We start from the raw sequence: 19,100 nt of genomic DNA, 5'->3' as shown, positions 1-19,100 counted from the left end.
AGGCTCTCAAGCTGCCAAGCAATAAGCTCAAGGAGAGGAACAGCACAGCGCCAACCGCTACACGTTCATGGATTCTCGACCTCGAAAATATATGGATACACTTCTTTCAGTCAATTAAAATTCTCTTAAATTTTTTAAAATAAACAATTAGATTAATGAATAACTCAAAAAATTTCAGTTCAGTAATCTTTAAGTAATTACCATTGCTATTCTGCCTTCAATTCCAGCACAAAAGTGAGAAGAGAACAATTGAACATTTAAAAGAAATGCATTACAGATTTTTTACATCACAAACTATAAGTACATAAAAAGCAATTGGAAAACAAATCTTTAAGTGTAAACAAAACAAGAAAGTTACAGTTTAACATATTGGAAGAGGGGCACCATTCCACTCTTTGAGACAATCCAGCATTGGATCAATGATCTTTCCTTGGCACATGGCAGTGAAAACCTTATCAAATTCCTCTCCCGGTGACCGGACCTTTTCGCCGGTCAGCAACCCAGTTCCTATTTCCTCTCTCACAAACTTATACAATGGGTAAGATCTGCATTCCTTGATCTTGTTGGCAATTGCTGGATTCCCATTCTCGTATGCCTCTCTTGCACTCTCAACTTCTTTAGGCAAAAGGGCTTTCAATTCTTCCTCGAAAGCTCTGATCTTTTGGAAGATTGAAGTGCTGGCATTCTTCTCACTCTCGCCATTTGCCAAGGCATGGTCCACGAGAACTTGCCTTAGTTTTTGCATCAATGGATAGGTAGCACTGCAGGCGTCATCGACATAAGAGAAAACTTGCTCGCGATCCACCACTTTGAGCAAGTCCTTCTCGCAGAATCTTGATGGGTGAAGTTCTCCACTAGCTCCTGTAGTTAGAATCCTCTTAGCTACTTGGCTTACTGTGTTTTTGACTGCGTGCTTCAAGTTCTCCTCCAAATGCCTCAAGTCAATAGCTTGGCAAAGTGCTACTAAGAAAGTTGTGGACATGAGCTTCAAGATGTCTACAGCTTCTTCTGTCTTTCTTGAAGAAATTAGCCCCAAGGAGTTTACATCTTGATTGTGCTGCTCTGCACTTTGTACATGGCTGGTGACTGGATTTGCAAGGTATTGGAGCTCAGAACAGTAAGAAGCCATTGCAATTTCAGCTCCCTTGAAGCCGTAATCCAAGCTTGGATTCCTGCTGGCTGTGAGATTTGATGGCAACCCATTGTTGTAAAAATCATTTACAAGCTCACTGAACTGAGCAAACATGAGCTTTCCTATTGATGCAATGGCCAAACGTGCATTATCCATTGAGACTCCAATTGGGGTCCCCTGGAAATTTCCACCATGCAAAGCCTTGTTCCTAGAAACATCAATCAAAGGGTTGTCATTGACTGAATTAATCTCTCTTTCGATAGATTTTGTTGAGAATCTGATAACTTCAATCTGAGGACCTAGCCATTGTGGGGAAGTTCTGAGAGCATATCGATCTTGCTTTGGTTTCTGCAATGGATCAATTTCATGCAACTTCTTAGCTGCTTTAATATAAGAGCTACCATCTAAAATATGCTCCATTATAGCTGCAGCCTCTATTTGGCCTGGATGGTGCTTCAACTTATGAGTCAAGTGATCAGTAAACTCAGGTTTTCCATTCATAACTTCGGCGAAAATAGCTGATAAGACTTCTGATAAAACAGCAAGAACATTTGCCTCAAAGAGAACCATGGAAGCCAAGCCAGAACCAACAGCAGTGCCATTAACCAGAGCAAGGCCTTCTTTAGGCTGCAACTCAAAGAAGCCAGAATCAATACCAGCAGAGTGAAAGGCTTGCTGGGCATCTAGGGGTTCTCCATTAGGGCCAACAGCCTTGGAATTAGGCCGGCCGGTGAGCAATCCAGCAATGTAGGACAATGGAACTAAATCCCCAGAAGCAGTGATTGTGCCTCTCAGCGGCAAGCAAGGAGTAATGTTGTGGTTGAGGAGCTTGGTGATAGCATCCAAGATTTCAAATCTAATGCCTGAGTAACCTTGGAGAAGAGTGTTGATCCTCACTAGCATTGCTGCTCTTGTTGCAGAGTGTGACAAAGTGTGACATGATTCTGTCTTATTGCCAAAAATCCCAGCATTCAGGAATCTGCAGAAACAAAGAAACATACAACATGTTTAGTTACTGTTTTGGATGAATTTTCTAGGAAAATATGAATTCTAATGCTGCCAAAAATATCATTTAGTTAGATCTCTCTTTCAATTGATTAATGTATTAATTAAATAATTAAATTTTACTAATTTAATAATAAAATGTGAGTTTAACAGGTGGTCAAACAAAATGGGCAAATTGACAAATCTACCTACAGCTACAGGCGTCCAACCATATCCATCCTAATATATATTTTTTTATATTTAAGTAATAAAATTGGATTTAATCTTGCATTTAGTTAATGCTAGATAAAACCTTTTCCTTTTTTTTATATTTATAACATAAAAATGTTTTCCAAAACCATTTTAGAAATATAATTTTTCATAAAACATAATAAATTTTTAAAATAAGTACTTTTTTTTGCCATAGTGTATCTCGTCAGGCCGGCATGAGTACGACAACTCATGCAAATGAAAGGCCAGTCGAGTCTCATTTAACTCGACTGAGTTAACTCGGCCTGACCAAAAATAAAGTCAGGTTGCTCAATTTTCACCAGGCTTACTCAAATGACAATCCCATAGATTCACCCTTTAACTGACTGAGTCAACTCGACCGAGTCACCCACCGTAGAAAGAGCAGAAGAAAGAATTTTTTTTTAACGTTTTGTTTCTATTAGACATTTGAATATGGAGAGAACCAAAGCTTACCTAATGAGCTCCCTCTGTAAAGCACCACCTTGCTTGGTTCTTCTATGTGAAGTGGCTCCAAATCCAGTAGTGACACCATAGCTATCAGTTCCCTTGCTCATACTATCCATGACCCAGTCACTACTCGCCTTAACACCAGCTCTAGCAGATTCAGCAAGCTCCACTTGGACACCAGATTCACGAGCAATAGCTGCCACCTGAGCTACAGTCAAGGTCTCGCCGCCTAACTTGACCAAAGGCTTCCTAAACTCAGCCACCATCTTTTTCACTTCGTCTAAATGGCTGCCACTCATAGACTCAGCAGCCAGACCCCAATTCAGTGGGTCACGAGCTGTACACAAAGAATCTAAAGAACCATTCTGGTGACCATTCTGAGAGATTGTTGCCATTTTAAAGAAATACCCAGACAGCACAAACAACTCAAGGAAGTGAAGAACTTGAAGTTGAAGGAGAAACAAAGGATCTGAGAGAGGAAATCTTTGGTAGGAAATGGATTTCCTGAGGAGCAGAGGATGAAGGAGTGGAGTTTAAATAGAAGGTGGGGAGAGAGAAGTAGAGGTGAAGAGATTTCCATATAAGTGTGCAATGGGTAGGTAAGCATAAGGAGGGCAGAGGGAGAGAAGGTGGGTTGGTTGAAAATTAATAATGGCCATTGATTTGGGAAAATCCAAGGGTTGGGATTGCATGAGAGTGATGATTAGGAGAGAAGGGTAAATTTGACTCGTGGTGGTGGTGCATGGTGAGGTTGTGGTTGGTGGGCAACTGGCCAAGAAATTGGTTTCCATTGATTGGGTCTCGTACGCTACAGCCACCTAATCAGTAAGTAAATTTAATTTTTATAAATAAAAAAATATTCATTAAAAATATTTTAATTTTTAATAAATCAATTTAGTATAAATATGACATAATTTTATAAAAAAAAATATAAATGTAAATCCTTTTATTAAATAAAAAATGTAATTTTTAACATATAAACTTATAATTAAAAAACTTAAATTTTATATTATATAATTAAACATATTAGACATATAACATTTATTTGAAATAATTAAGTATTTTTGTAAGTAAAATATTAATTGTGTGTTGTACATAACTAAAAATTGAAGCTAATTAACCGAATTTGCTAATTTTAGTATATAATTTAATGTTTTATTTTTATTAAAATTTATTGTAAAAATTATTATTATTAAAATAATAAACATAATAAGCTTAGTGTACATTGAACATTTTGATTTTGAAATTATACACGAGATTTGAGGAATCATAACATGGACAGCTATGATTTGTTTGGATCGATCTTTGCCATTGGAGGCTGAGAAGTGATTAAATTTAATTCTATGTTAAATAAAAATTCAATAATTAAATTTTCTATGTTTTACTTTGTGTTAAAAAATATTTTCCATGAGAGATTACATAGTTTAGGTGGCAGTGATTAAAAATCTAAAAAAGAAAGAAAAATAGAGCGATGGTAGGTGGGAATAGTATCCCTTAAGAATTGAAGTTATTTTGATAAAATGTGAACAATTGATTAAGGACTTTAGCTTAAGCTTACCTTTGTTGACTATTAATAATAGAATATTGTCCTTAGCTAGCAATGGCTCTACTTGTAATAAGAAGCCAAAATAATGGTCAATATTATCTAAGTATTAACCAAATATTGCTTTAAAATATTTACTGATTAAATTATAAACTATTTAACCTCTAAATTTATAAAAAGTAATCATTGAATACAAATTAATTATTAATTATATACTTAATTTTACTTAGGTATTATAAATTTTTATTTTGACTATGAAACCTTACACAAAAGAGAGAAGATGTATATATTTATATAATGAGTTTTGTTTTCTTTAAAGGAGTAAGAAACCTAAACCTTAGAATTCATTTGGCTTAATGACCAATCTTATCCTTTGTTTACATTTCTCTTATTAATTTTTATATATCAACCACTCTTTGAAAATACAAATATTTTAGAAAGATAATAAATAAAATATTATCCAAAAAAGAAAAATGGGTAAATGAAAAAAAAATATATTATACGGTGATGTTGAGATGTGATGAACCAAGTCATTGCTTTTCACAAATTTCCTACCGAGAAAGATTCCCATTTCAAGTGGGTTGGTGTGCGTATTCTCACCGTTTGTCTCTCGCTTCATCTTTTTTTTGTTTTTTATAGTTATTAATGAGTTTTATTTTTCTTTTGAAATAAATGAGTTTTAATTTGATAATATTAAAATTAATAAATTTTAATTAAAATTAAATAAACATTAAAAATAATGCTTGCAGCTATATTCCTGATTCCTATATTTTTATTCAGCTAAACATGGATAAAATATGACATAATCATGAGCCACTCTCAGTTTAAAATTCAACTAAATTTTATATTTTCTTGCCGTCACGGATTTCATCTTGTGCGGCAATAATTGGATATGAAACAGATTTTTATATTTTGTATAATATTTTTGGTATCCCTTTAATTTTATTGTATGAAAAATTCATACATCAATACTTTTTATATACCACGATGAAATTAATTGTTGATTTATAATTAAATTTTATTTGTGTTACCATTAAATTAGTTATTTTATAATCTATCTTTATAAATTTTACTGTATTTATCGGTTTTGAAATATAATTTTCTTATGAAAAAAACTCTATATAAGTGTTTTTTAATATAATTTTTTTTTTTAAAAAAAAAAAGAAAAGATATATAGGGTCGTTGGATTCATGAAACCAATTATTTTTGTTCTGTATATATATATATATAGAGGCCCCTGTCGAATAAACGAGGAAGAGATTCTTTGTTGGACCACCTCTCTCACTAGTGGTCTCTGGAGGTAGGTAAGAGAGGAAACAACAAGGAATTGGCTATTTCTTGTAATCATCGTAATCAATTTTATTTAAATAATTTTTTGTTATTTTTTAAAAACTTTTTAATTATGAATTTTTATAACGCACTTATATATTTTATTTATTTATTAGTTTCCATTATATATAGACTATATATCTTATATATAATTACAGAAATATTCTGCAATTTTTCCTCATTGCAACATCTCCAAAATAGATGATAAAACCTTCATACAAAAAATTACAACTTTGCAATTAATGTTAAAATTATTTTCTTAGATTACATAAAATTCAAATAATATATAAAATTAAAGATTTAATTAATATTCATATCGATAAGTAATTCTATATTAAATTCAATACAAGATTGATGGTTTTGAATTAATTGTTTTAATTTAAATTTTAAATCAAAAAATAATTTCTCAATACAAAATATTTTATATTCACTTATAAAAAAAATCTCAAATGATCCGCAAGTTAAAATAGATACAAGTTTTACTTTCTATGGTTAATATGACTTTCTTAATGATTAATGTTATTTAATTAAGTCATAGATTTTATTTTAAGAGTTCGACACTAAATTTATATCTCAAATATCAAAATCCCATTCAAATATTATAACTGGGATTTAATTAAAGAAAAAAAAAAGTAATAAACATTGTAATATGAAAATGTTATGATTTAATAGGGAGCAAATGTTAAAATTTGAGTACAGTAATGGGAAAAAAAAATCGGCAAGAATAATTTAGTTGAAAATAAAGAATATTAAAATTATATGTTACAAATGTACTAAATTTATATGAAAAAATATACTGTTTAAATAGTTTGCAAAAATAAAATGTAATTTCAATGTGTTGAAGGTAATTTGGAAATGTTTTAGTAGGAAATATAAAATAATAAAAAATAAATAAGGACAAAAATTTTAGAACATTGAAAAGGTCAAACTATAAGTAACATGCAATGACAGCAGCGTGAGGTCAAGATAACAGAATTTGGATCTGCGCCATTCATCCCACCTACCCCCGCACACCCTCAATCCGCCAGTCTGTATGAACTCCAACCATCAAAAATTTATTACCGATACATCTAGATTTATACTCTTTATCTTTCACAAAATATATTTATTTTTTTTACTAATTTTAAATTATAAATCAATATTAGCAATTTATTAATTATCTTTTTAAGATAAATGTTACATACACTCTAATACTCTTTTTTTTAGTTAATCTTTATTCTTTTTTAATTAATGAAAAATATAATAATTCATAATTAATTAAAAATATAATATAATTAATATTTTTCACCAATAAAATAGGAATTATTCTTAACATTTTCTTTTTTTTAATATATAAAAACAATTTATGTATCTATATAAACTTATTGCAAATCCAAAGTTCCTTAATAAAAGAGGAAAATGTAGAGTTAGAGTTGATACTAATATTAGAATGTAGGGTGATCCTAAGTAAATAGAGATGAGAATAAGAATTTCTTGTTAGACACTTCTTTTATAGATTGGATTGGAAGATTTTAAAGTATTAGACTTGATAAATGATGATTATTTGTAGCCGTATTTCGTATTATCACTGAGCTTGGAGCACAGAAATAATATCTATATCTAAGTTTATGAAATATGAGAAATAAACAGTTAAATTTGTTTATCCGTCCATTGATAACAATATCCCTAATATTAGTCCTGAGGTTTAAAAGAAAAAAAATTGGAAAGTTTAAGTCCCTCCAAAAATTAAGAACTCCCTATGAAGAGGCTTGCGAGGCATTCTAACCACTAAACTAAATCTCAAGCAAAAAAGAGTTGATATTGATTCAAGGCGTTTGATTTGTTCTGCTCCGAAAGATGGCATGCATTTCTCTCTGTATTGCCCGCTAGCACAAAATTGTTGGACCAAGATATGTATCCCTACAGGGTCTCCTCAATTTACTTCCTTGTCAACATTCATGCATCATCTTTTCTCTATGAAGAACGAATATGAGATAGGAAAAGCATGTGCTTTGATATGAAATATCTGGAATTGAAAAAATCTGTTTCTCAGGCAAAGTCAAAGCAGTTTTGCACATGGCATCACCTTATCTACAACTACAGTGTTGAATGACGGGCTCAATGCAAATGTTCCAGCAATACAAGTAGATGAAGGACATCATACAGTGAACAAAAGGTGGCATAGACCAACAAGAGCTCATCTAAAGTGTAATATGGATTTTGCCATCTTTAACTAGGAAGGAAAGTCTTTGGAGCTGTCATCCGAGACCTTGAGGACGGTGTATATATCAACCATAACAGGGTTCGTCCCTGCTTTCAACTAGTCTCCTATTATCACATCTCTTACAACCAACACAATTCTCTATTGTTGATGCAGAAGCAATTTACTTGAATTTACATCCATCCCTCAAAATACTCATCTGGTTGTCTGGTTATCCCAAACTAATAGATCAATAATTAATATTAAAATGAAGCCCAAGCTTGCGTACATCTATTTGAGTTTAGTTTAATTATTGAGATTGTCTGTCTTCTTTTTTTCAGGAAGAATCTAATTGGACCCTTTATTGAATTAAGAAACAAGTTAATGAAACTGCTCATTGCTAGCTAGGGAAGCTCTATTACATTCTAGTCCTACTAAACTATATCGAGTCACAACATTACTATTTAATCACTATATTAAAAAAAACACATTAATTAAATCTTAAATTTTAATTTCACTATTTTTTTCTTTTTTCTATTAAATAATAAAAATTCTCGTCCTTTAATTTTTAAGAGAGTTTTAATATTCTTTAACAAAAATACAAATATCAATGTGATCGAGTAAATGATATATTTTCCAAAAATACAAGTATTAAATATTAGTGGGGGACTAATATTAATTTCGCTTATATATATATGATTAGTGATATTATCGAGTGTGCACCCTAGGTGGACTAATCTCCAACTAATTAAAACTTAATTGATTAAAATTAATTAATTTAGTCTAAAATTTATTTAAAACTAAAATCAAATTAGATATTAAACAACCTTGAAAAATGGACCCTAATCCTCCCGTTTAAACCATAACCATCGATTTGAATCTAAAATCAAAATGAAACGGACTCGTAGCCAAAGATTCAAGCCTACTCTAATATAGTAAATTATGGGAAGGATACATCAACAGAGACTTAATACTAACCAAATTCATAAAAATTGACGTATAAAATCGTACCCAATCAAAACCCAAAAAATATAATATCTTTTTTATATTATTAGTAGAATATTAGTAAAAAATATATATAATCTTTTATTAATAATTACGCATATTTTTATTAATAAAATTATAACTAACATATTAATTAATAAAAATTAATTGCTTCAGTAACGTCGATTCCCAAATAAAAAAAATCTATAAAAGAAATAGGGGAATTTTTGAAATGTTACTAATTGAACCAAATTTCTTCGGTTTAATTCAATTACAACAGTATAATATACAAACACAATATAAATTCACTGATACTCGAAGGATATGCAACGCAGATTCATGAGATGTTGATCGATTATTGAAAATAATAATAATAATTCTAACTTTAGCATCAAGAATTTTGCAAAATAAAAGAAAAAATTAATAGAAAAACACGTAATTGCGTACAAAGGTTTTCATCTTCATTAGCTCTTGATAAACCCCAAACAAGCATAAAAGAAGCAACATGAGATTTGGAAGCGGGAAAATTAAGCAAAGCAAATCTAAACCTGAGATGGTTTATCAACGGAAGGAGGAGGCGCAGGAGCAGGAGGCCCATAATACTGAGGAATCCGAGCAGCTTCTCTTCTACCCGAATTCCTACCAATTAGGTAACATGCAAGCGCCAATATTAGTATAAACAGTATCAATGGCAACGATACCACTATTATATAACCCATTCCTTTGGTTTGCCTTTCGCTTGCTTCCTCTGCAACACAAACAGATTTAATTTTATGATAACATAAATTCAGAATCAACCATATTTTATTGCTGTTTTCCTTTATGAATCTGATGTTTCTTTTCTTTCTAAAGAATTGAAATCAGAGGGTTTTTCATTTTTCACTTAAATCAAGCTCAAAACTGAATTCAATTAAGAGGAAAAACAGAGCTTACCTCTCTGCGATTAACTAAGCAAATCGTCTTTGGTTGCAAAGAAACGACGGATAATTTTTCTGAAAAATAAGGAAGAGTTGGAGTTTCGTGGCTTTGTTTCCGGATTAGGAGGAAAATTCACTCTACGTGGCACCCCTGCTATCACTACGGTGCTATAGGTGACGTTAGCTGCTCACCCACCGGGAATTATTTGGATTGTTTTGAAATTCAATTTAATAATATTAAAATGTAACAATAATAATAATAATAAAGATGAGAATTGAGAAGAAAAATAAGTTACTGTCACAGGTAGTCTCAAAAACGCACGGCGGAGGTTTAGGCTTTTAGTTTTTGCTTATTTCAACAGCAAAGTTTAGTTCGTAGGCATTGGCAACACTCCTTTGTAGAGTATTCCCAATATTCCTGAAGTGGGAGGAAGTCGATGCCTGTGATGAATTCGAGCAACTGAAAAATTATTGAAACAACCAATCTCCTTCACAAAAATGATGAAACCAAAGAAGATAATAACATTGTCAGTTTTGTCGGTCAACAGGCTAAAGATATATACCACTTTAGGAGGATATAAACTAGGCACAGGTACCCTCCCCCCCATCCCACCCAATGCAATAATCTACCTTGCCTTAAAAAGTGCTAAGAGTTGCAGAAACCAGAATATGCGTTTTTTTTTTCTTTTTTTATTATTTATTATTATCAAAGTTCCACCTTTCTACCCATTTTCTTTAACTACGCTGCAATTACGTATCCCTTGCTTCTTATCCTATGTATACAGAACATACAACCAAGTAAAATTTGCAGCATATTGACTTTTCAATACACGAGAAGAGAGGCCTCCCACAACTGAACTTCTCATCAGAGTATTAGCTGCATTTCAAAATCAAACAGCCCTATACTATTCCAGTTGAGGCAGATTCTGAGGAGTTCATGTCACAACCTTGCTTGGCCTACACCCCTCCTTTATTCCCGATCAGCTTGTTGGATAATCGCCTCTTGTATCGTTTAAGCACCGAAGCCAAATTTTCTTTTCCCTTTGGGAAAGCTACGTCTCCAGCAGCAGTGCCCGATCGACCCTTTCGACAAGATATGGCAATTTCTACATCCTTGATCAAGTCAAGAAGTGTTGAGGCGGTAGTGCTCTTCCCCTTCCCTGGTTTTGCAGCAGGGGGCAACATTCCATTCATTACAGGTGGGCTTGACCTACGCTGATATGCTGCAGAGAGTTGAAGGCAGAAGCAAGGGGGCATTGGATTGCGAGGTTTTGAAAATGCCACATCTATGATCCCCTGCTAATCAAAAGCTACCGTTGTTAGTATTACAAGGAAAGAAGAAAAATAAACGGTTGGTCACATTTAGAAATAACACCATGGTCACATATCAAGAACATTGAGAGGACCAGAAAGTAATGAGCTTAGCTCAAACAGGAAAAAGCATATGCAAAAATGCACAAGATGAAAAGCGTTATTCAGCAACTTTGAGTAAAATTTTAAGACCAAACATCATATGCGGAGCATAAGGTTCACGAAATTAACCTGAAGACGATTAAGCACATAAGTGTATTTTCCCCACAATTCTGGCCTGCTTTCCATGAGTGACAAATCAAGAATCCGATGAATGCACCAAACCCCAAAGCTGGTTATCAAATCTGCCTTCCAAACACAGCCCTCCCCACAATTAGGAACTGAGGAAACCAGAATGTTAGTTATACCAGCCTCATCATTCTTCAATGCAGAACCTGGCTTCCTGTCAGAATAGGAATACTGAGGCTCACCCATGTGAACCATGTGGTTTTTCTCCCTTGTTTCAACTTCATACAAACATCTCTCCCTCTCAGCCACACGTTCAATTAGATCTTCATCAGTCCCATCATTTTGACTAAAAAGCCAATCAGAACCTTCCAATTTCAAAAGCTTAACGATACAACATCTGAATGATCGAAGAAGCTGGACCTCTGAATCCACAGGAGAGTGAGTTTCTTGAGTACTTGAATTTGACCTTTTTCCTAATCCACTCCCAACAGCACGGCTTTTATCCGCAACGCCAAACTGCTCATACGGCTGCTTGGACCAAATAGATCCATGGTCTGAACTCACAGAATAGGAAAAAGCATCTCCATAGCCTTTTGATACACCATCAAAAGCCAAAGAACCTCGCACTCCTGATCCTATATTTGAATAGAAGGAAGGCTCATAACTTCTTCTCCCTACTGTTGTTGCTCCATATCCAACTGTATTGTCCCACTGAGAACTCTTTTCAGACGTGTATATATCCCTATAAGGACCAGAAAGCCCTGAAATGTCAGGCAAACTATGATACTTCTTCGTATTGGCCGACATCCCCAAGTTATCAGCAGACGAAGAGTAAACATCATAATATGGTGTTTCAGATGGCAATGGGCTGTTTCCAGATGCTGCAATGTTCTGATACCTTGAGGTTAGTGGAGAATTTAATCCATTTTGCAATTTTTGCCCCAAGGCAACTGCAAGTGAGTCCCTATAGTTTCCAGGGCCCAAAGATGGGGATATTGGAGCTGGGGACTCCATCTGACCATTTGCAAAATTGGAACTTCTCTCCCTGGCAATTCTGTTGACTATAGATGCAATCTGGTAACCATGTACAGTAGCTGGTTGACTATCCCAGCCATCAGATGAAGGAAGAGTGCGCACACGAGAATACCGCCTCTCAGAAGAGTCGACAACATTGTGACTGGAACCTTGCACATATGCATCCAGCGACTGCATATGGCTGGACCACAATGAGGATGATCCCCTCTGAACTCCATATGAGTCCATATTGCTTTGCACCCCCAGCTGCTTGGGGGAATCACATAAACTTGAATTGAGAATAGAATCGGCTCCTCTGCTGCCTACAGGTGGATTATATCCACTAAATTCCTTCCCAGTAGTATCCACTTTCAATAAGGAATATGCAAGCTTTGAATCAGCCAGTAACACATCCAATTTCTTATGCTTTGCTTCTTGAGTTGCTTGCCCATGAAAATCATACAACTGTCCCCAAAATTCATCAAGAACTGCAGCTAATTGACGCCTTGCAGCTCGCCCCAACCCAGCTAATCTCGAGAGACTTCCTGCACCATTCCCACTTTCATCACTTTTTCCACTTAGGCTCCTAAATGACGGTGGACCATCAGATATCAGAGAAGGGGTGCTTCCAAGAACCACTTTGGATGATTCTTCAGGCTCCCAAGTATCTCCCTCATCATCCTCCTTTTCGGCCTGTAATTCTCCTTCTATCCCCAGCGTCTTTTCAATTGGTTCCACTGACTCAACCTTAATCATTGCAGCATCCAGCAGATCACTATCAACAACTTCATCAACAGAAGTTAACACTGATGTTGTGTCCACTGAGGAAGTTGATTCCTCTTGATATGTTATTGGCGGGCTATCAAAAGTAACATCAAGATCACTTTCCTTGTTAGTTTTCAAATGCAGTTCCTGTTCAGTTTCCATAATCGTCTCAGGCAAATTCGGTTCAGCATTAACACCAATTACATCTGAACAACTCTCCACCGAATTCCGTGGTTCTGGTAATTGTTCCTCGCTTTGAATGAGTTCCTCTCCATCATGTAGAGTTTCAGGTAAAAAAATTTCCCCCCTCCACATGGATGGTTCAGGTGTATTGGGTGCTTCCCAGTTCCATAGCAAAGCATCTGTGTGAGTTGCAGATTTCAACGGTGTCGCTGCTAACCAAAGCATCAAACTAAATGATGAACAAGCAGTGATGAGAAGTGCAATGTATGCAAAAGATGCACCACTACCCATGTTCCACCTCAAATTCCCAACCCAATCACTGTCACCAAAAATCATTTCTACCACAAATAAGATCTTTAAGCCTAACAAACCCATGAAAGTAATCAGTGCTACAAACTCCAAAAGCTGAGAAATTTTGTAGGCACCCATTATTGGCCTTGATGATGCAACCCGGAAAAGTGGAATCACAGAAGATGGAAGCAGTAATGCAATCATAACCTGTGTAAAAATAAGCAACTGGTATATTCCTTCCACTCCTGAAGTCCATAGACAATAAAGGGCTGGAACAATGGCAATAACTCTGATTGTAGCATGTTGAAGCCAATTAGGTATATCCAGTCTGAGAAAATCATGTAAGACTACTTGCCCACCAGCATTCCAGGTTAACGCCGTGATTTTATTTGTAAAATACAAAGTGATTAAAAAGGCAAGGGGCACCACTGGACTTCTGAACACCTGAATTCATTTGCAAAACATCAAAGTTAGAAAGAATTTATGAAATTTATATAAAATAAGCTTGCATGCCAAAAGAAGTAATCAAGAGCAAGTTGTATAAGAGAAGAATTATACCTGTTCCATCAGTGACATTGCATCAGGAAAGGTGAGCAAAACAAGGCCAGTACTGTTGAAGACACTTGCAGCTGAGTTCATAAGGACATAATTCACCAGAAAAAGGCCACTAAAGATGCATAAGATGACAAAGAAATGATGTTGGCACAACACATCCTTAGAAATATTCTGAGGACCCCGATGCTGCTGCAAGGATGTTAGTCAGTCAACTTTAAGAAGTTGCACAAAGGACGGGGGAAAAGCATATTTAACTTACAAAAGGAGGAAATGTTTGAGCATGAAAAGGGAGCAACTAGACAAAACCAATAGGCTAAAAAGGGAAGTAGATACATCCCACGTGAAAGTCATACACCAAAGTTGCATGTCATCAAAGCTCCAAAGCTAGGGCTACTATCAGGAATATGATAGTAACACATCTCTACAAGTCTTGTTTAGGCATTCCTCAATTATAAGGAAAAGCTCTTCAAGGCGATTAAACATCATAAAGATTTAACAACAGGTTCTAATTTTGTGCCCCTCCCCCCCCCCAAAAAAAAAATAAATAAATAAATAATAAATAAATTATTTCCATCCCCACCTCATGAAAAACTGTGCATCAAACAATTTGTCAAGCATTTGGCCCAATATAAAGAATGATTGTAACGACAACGTTGATGAAAAAAGAATGATGGCATCACCAGCAAACCGATGCTTATGTCACATCGAAAAATAAACAATTACACCTGATCTAATCTCTATTCTAAATTCAATCCTTTTCTTCACCTCCCTTCACCAAACATATGCACTGACCTATCCAGAGATCAGGTACCCTTTTCATTGACACCAGATTCCTGGCCAACCTAAAGGTGTAGATTCACTGATTCAATACCAGAAATGAACTCATATAGTAAATTTTATTTCACCAAATGCTATGAGAAGGATAAGCCTGTTTTGCCTTTTGGCTATGTCAGACAAAAACAAGTGCATAAGCTCAAATAGTTTGAGCAGAAAAATTCTTTGTAAGATAATGAATACCAGATAAAATCACAATGGCAAAAAGGGGCATGGAGCGAGGAGGAAGGAAAAGAAAAATACCAGAACAAAAGATGAATGGAGGTAAAAATTATGAGGTATGATATTCGCTCCAAGAAGACTCATCAGGGCGAATGCACTTTCCCCACTCAACTTTGTCAGCATCCCATTCAAGGAAAGTGGGATTTCTGTTTGACTGGTAAGCACCCCAAAGAAATAAAAAAGCAATATAAAGCCTGCCATGCATGTGCATATGAGATTTGCCTTGCATCTCTCCTGGAAGACAGAATAATAAATGTAAGTGTAGGTGATGTTTCTAAGATAAGATAGAGAATCATGTTATTGAACTTACCAGAAGGGTGGCAAAAAGTGGAAATAAAACAGCATCAACAGCAGTTAAAAAAACACCAGTAGACAAGTCCACCCCAAAGAGAAGATTAAGACCATGTGCAATGCCAAGGATCTAGTGAAATCAACACATTAATATGTTAGGAAATAACAAAGGGACTGTAGTATATAATCACAGAGATGTCTTAGGTCAATATCTTAGCGAAAAGCAACCAGATGTAATATTTAAACAAGAATGAGGAAAACCACCGTAGTAAGGTCCAATGCAATCACAGAAAGTGCTGTTTGAACTCCAAGAAACATGCAAGTGAACTTGTCGTACTCATCATGGCAAATCTATTTATTGAAAAGCAAAAAGGAAATGGTTAATAAAACTTCAAATGAAAGATGGAGCCAACCAGCCAACCAAACAACCACAACCAAAAAAAAAAAAGAGCTACAACAAAGATGCCAACTATCATAAAATTAAGTCTGATGCTTTGAATTCATATGCACATGCTTTGACCCAAGTGAAAAGCATATTAGATCTATGCATATATGTGCTCCTGAATATAAATAGTATAATTGTGTTTCTACCCATAGAAAAAGTAAAAAACACACGTTTTGACCTGAGTAAAAAGCAAGAGTTGTAAAGTGTACTATGAACAATTCCACGTAAACTTGCACCAATTTATCTTTCACTTTCAAATTTTACTAATTTACAGCATGAAGAAGAAGAAATAGCTCAGCCTAACCTGCCTAAAACCATTAAATAATAAAGAAATCATGAAACTTCCTAGGGAATATTTGTGGCCAAACTATGGAAAGAAGGCATATAAACCTGGTATAGTATCCTCAAAGAAATAGGTAAATACCTGGGCAAGGTCTCTTCCAGTGACCACACCAATTAGAGCTGAGAGGTATTGGCATAAAATAGCAGCTAAATTGAAAATAAGCATAGGCACCACTAGATCATACCCAAAACGAGCACCTCCTTCGACAGTTGCTGCCCACTTTCCAGGGTCAACATATCCTATTGCAACTAAAAGTCCAGGTCCAATAGCAGGAAGCAGTCGATGAAGAATACCCAGCATACAGTTAGGATTGACAAACTCTGACTCCATGTTATTTACAAGCAAAATGTAGGTTGCAGAGCAAGATGGTACTTAAATAGCAGTTCTGATCAAAAGAACAATCCCTCTATGAATGTCAACCAAAATAAATTACATTGCTACTTGTAGCTTTAAATCTGCATCTCTCGGAGTTTGTACACCTATCACTGAATATTCCATGAAACACTAGCGGCTCACTCAATGAAACATGCTTTGAATCAGTAAAGCCAAAGTCACATTCATTTTCTTTGAAGCCGATTACTAAGCAGGAAAAGTGTTTCAAACAACAGCATAGATATTGCTGGACCTGCAGGCCCAGGAAAGGCAATTGAACTGATCAAATCAGTGAAATCTCCCTGTGGAATAATTAACATGAAGGCCAGCTAGCAGCAAAATCATTAGCTGTGATCATCAGATAATAATCGAATCCATGCATTCAAATTAAGTTGCAACAATCATAGAGTTATTGCAACGCTCTTCCTGCTAGCTACCCTTTTCATCTCCTGACCATGAGTAGGTGTTTAGGCCATTTCATGTGAAGCTTCCAAAATTATTTGAATTCTGTCTCCACTTATGTCCCCTCCTGATTCAGTAAACAAATTAGTCCCCTGAATAAAAAAAAAAGTAAAAGTAATATTTCTGCATAAAAGACTAGATGGAGAGACTGAAACTACAAGATCAACAACTAAAGCGGAGATGTGAAGCCAAACCACCGCTTCTTGGAAAAAAAGAAATGTGTAAGCAATAGGGTTGTATTACGAGCCAGCATATGATAGAAAGGACTTGGGCATAGATTTATCCAAGGTCAGAAACAATGTAAAGGTTGGAGAATCAGAAAACCATTAAAACCCCTTATACACAAGCCAACTAGTATCAACAACTACAGTGCCCCATCCCTGAAGATATTAATTAATATATACAAAACCAACTTCAAAATAAACTCAAAACAAATTAAAACCACTGCTACAAGCAGCAAAGCTGCAAACTAATCACAAAAAAAGAAAGAAAAAGAAAAATCCAAATCCTTCAGTCAATAAAATGCATAAACACCATCTCAGATCTCACTGAAACATAACTTACAGCACAACAAATTTTTTAAAAAAATGAAACAAAAGCCCTAATCACTATCAACAATAAGAAATTAACAAAGTGGATAGAGAGAGAAACTTCAAATTCCCAAGTAAACTTTTTTCCCCAAAAATATAGAATCCCTACCTTGAAAAACAGAAATGACCCACAAACTAAAGAAAAGCAGAAACCAGCAGCACAGATCTGAACAATTTGTACGAATTTGAAGGTCAAATTAGGTGAACCCAAAAAAAAAAAACTTCAAAGAATAAGAAGAAAGTAAGCACCGTACAAGTCTAGGGCTTTATGTATTAGGGTTTGAAGAGCAGATTAGTATTACCTGGTGTGTGTGTGTAGTGTTTTATCTAAGCATGTATCGAAATCTCTGTGTGCAGACTGCAATCTCTATCTAGTAAGAGAAACAAAGTAGATCTCAAAGAGGGCTTTAGGACAGGCCACGCAGTTAGTAATAACAAAGTGTTTCCTCTTTCCAATTTTCTAGAGAGAAGCAGCTCAGTTTTCAGGGATAGCTGTGGAGAGAGAAACTCATTGTGAAAAAGTTAATACATAAAGATAAATATATATTATGGTATGGTGATTTTCGTATATTATTATTATTTAATTAATTTAATTTCTCAGCCAGAATGAAATTGAAGCAGCAAAATTAAAAAAAAAAAGCAAGAAGAAAATGCTAAAAATTATATATACACACTTAAAAAACATACCATTTTAATGATTTGTCTGGAATAATTGCTTATTAAAATACCTTTTATATATATTCTATTGTTGGTTAGATGATTTATCGTCTTTTAATTTTTTAATTTAAAATTATAAATCACTTATAATATAATTTTATTTTTAAATCTGTAAATAATATCGTTTATATTCTAACAATATTAACTCATTCTGAATTAAATCAATGAATTTAAATTTATATTCAACCTCTTCGAATAATTTCTTTGAATATTTTGAATTTATAATATATTTCTCTTTCAAAAAAAAATATAAATAATCAAATTTAATAAAAATATGTTTTTTAAAATACTATAAAAACTTTGTTGTTGCCTTATCAGGTCTATCACATTGGAATTTGGCCTCCACATATAGCATAAACCTTAGCTCTAAGGAGCTAGCTCTCTTTGATCAGAACCATCAAGCTCCATCTGCAATGTTATCTGCCAGGTTTTTTTCTTTAACTTTATGGGTTTCCAGGTGTAGACTGCTATATATTGGAACCCTCTAAATTAAGTAATCTTGTTTGTATTATAATAATAAAAAAACCAATAAAATAAGTTCTCCAATTCTTTTTATATTGCTTTTTTAAAAAATGAATTTTAATTCTAAACTTCAATGTCTAATAAAACTTAAATTATAGTAATTTTAACTAATATATTTAAAAACTTTAATTATTATTAAACATAGGCATAGCATCAACAAACCTTTGTTTGCTTTTCATTATATGGGC

General features: G+C 34.2%; 2 protein-coding genes across 5 annotated transcripts; both read right to left on the bottom strand.

Annotated features, from left to right (window-relative positions):
* Positions 1-249: 249 nt before the first annotated feature.
* LOC110620815 (phenylalanine ammonia-lyase) lies at positions 250-3,361 on the bottom strand. The gene is made up of 2 exons (XM_021764705.2): positions 2,822-3,361; positions 250-2,111 (listed from the first exon to the last, which is right to left on the bottom strand). Exons 1-2 carry the CDS (start codon positions 3,208-3,210, stop codon positions 362-364), a joined length of 2,139 nt encoding a protein of 712 aa, XP_021620397.1. The 5' UTR covers positions 3,211-3,361; the 3' UTR covers positions 250-361.
* A 7,059-nt stretch (positions 3,362-10,420) lies between these two features.
* LOC110620895 (ethylene-insensitive protein 2) lies at positions 10,421-18,188 on the bottom strand. Of its 4 annotated transcripts, XM_043959433.1 has the most exons (9): positions 17,976-18,188; positions 17,783-17,839; positions 16,331-17,150; positions 15,726-15,812; positions 15,481-15,591; positions 15,192-15,404; positions 14,118-14,303; positions 11,310-14,003; positions 10,421-11,063 (listed from the first exon to the last, which is right to left on the bottom strand). In XM_043959433.1, exons 3-9 carry the CDS (start codon positions 16,577-16,579, stop codon positions 10,725-10,727), a joined length of 3,879 nt encoding a protein of 1,292 aa, XP_043815368.1. In that variant the 5' UTR covers positions 16,580-17,150; positions 17,783-17,839; positions 17,976-18,188; the 3' UTR covers positions 10,421-10,724. The 4 variants fall into 4 exon arrangements, with proteins under 4 accessions (XP_043815368.1, XP_043815367.1, XP_021620534.1 ...); XM_043959432.1 differs by lacking the exon at positions 17,783-17,839 and having other exon boundaries at positions 16,331-17,175; XM_021764842.2 differs by lacking the exon at positions 17,783-17,839.
* Positions 18,189-19,100: the final 912 nt, after the last annotated feature.

The sequence above is a fragment of the Manihot esculenta genome, chromosome 8 (assembly GCF_001659605.2).
Source record: "Manihot esculenta cultivar AM560-2 chromosome 8, M.esculenta_v8, whole genome shotgun sequence".
Taxonomy (NCBI): Eukaryota; Viridiplantae; Streptophyta; class Magnoliopsida; order Malpighiales; family Euphorbiaceae; genus Manihot; species Manihot esculenta.
This window is presented reverse-complemented; position numbering and strand designations above follow the sequence as displayed.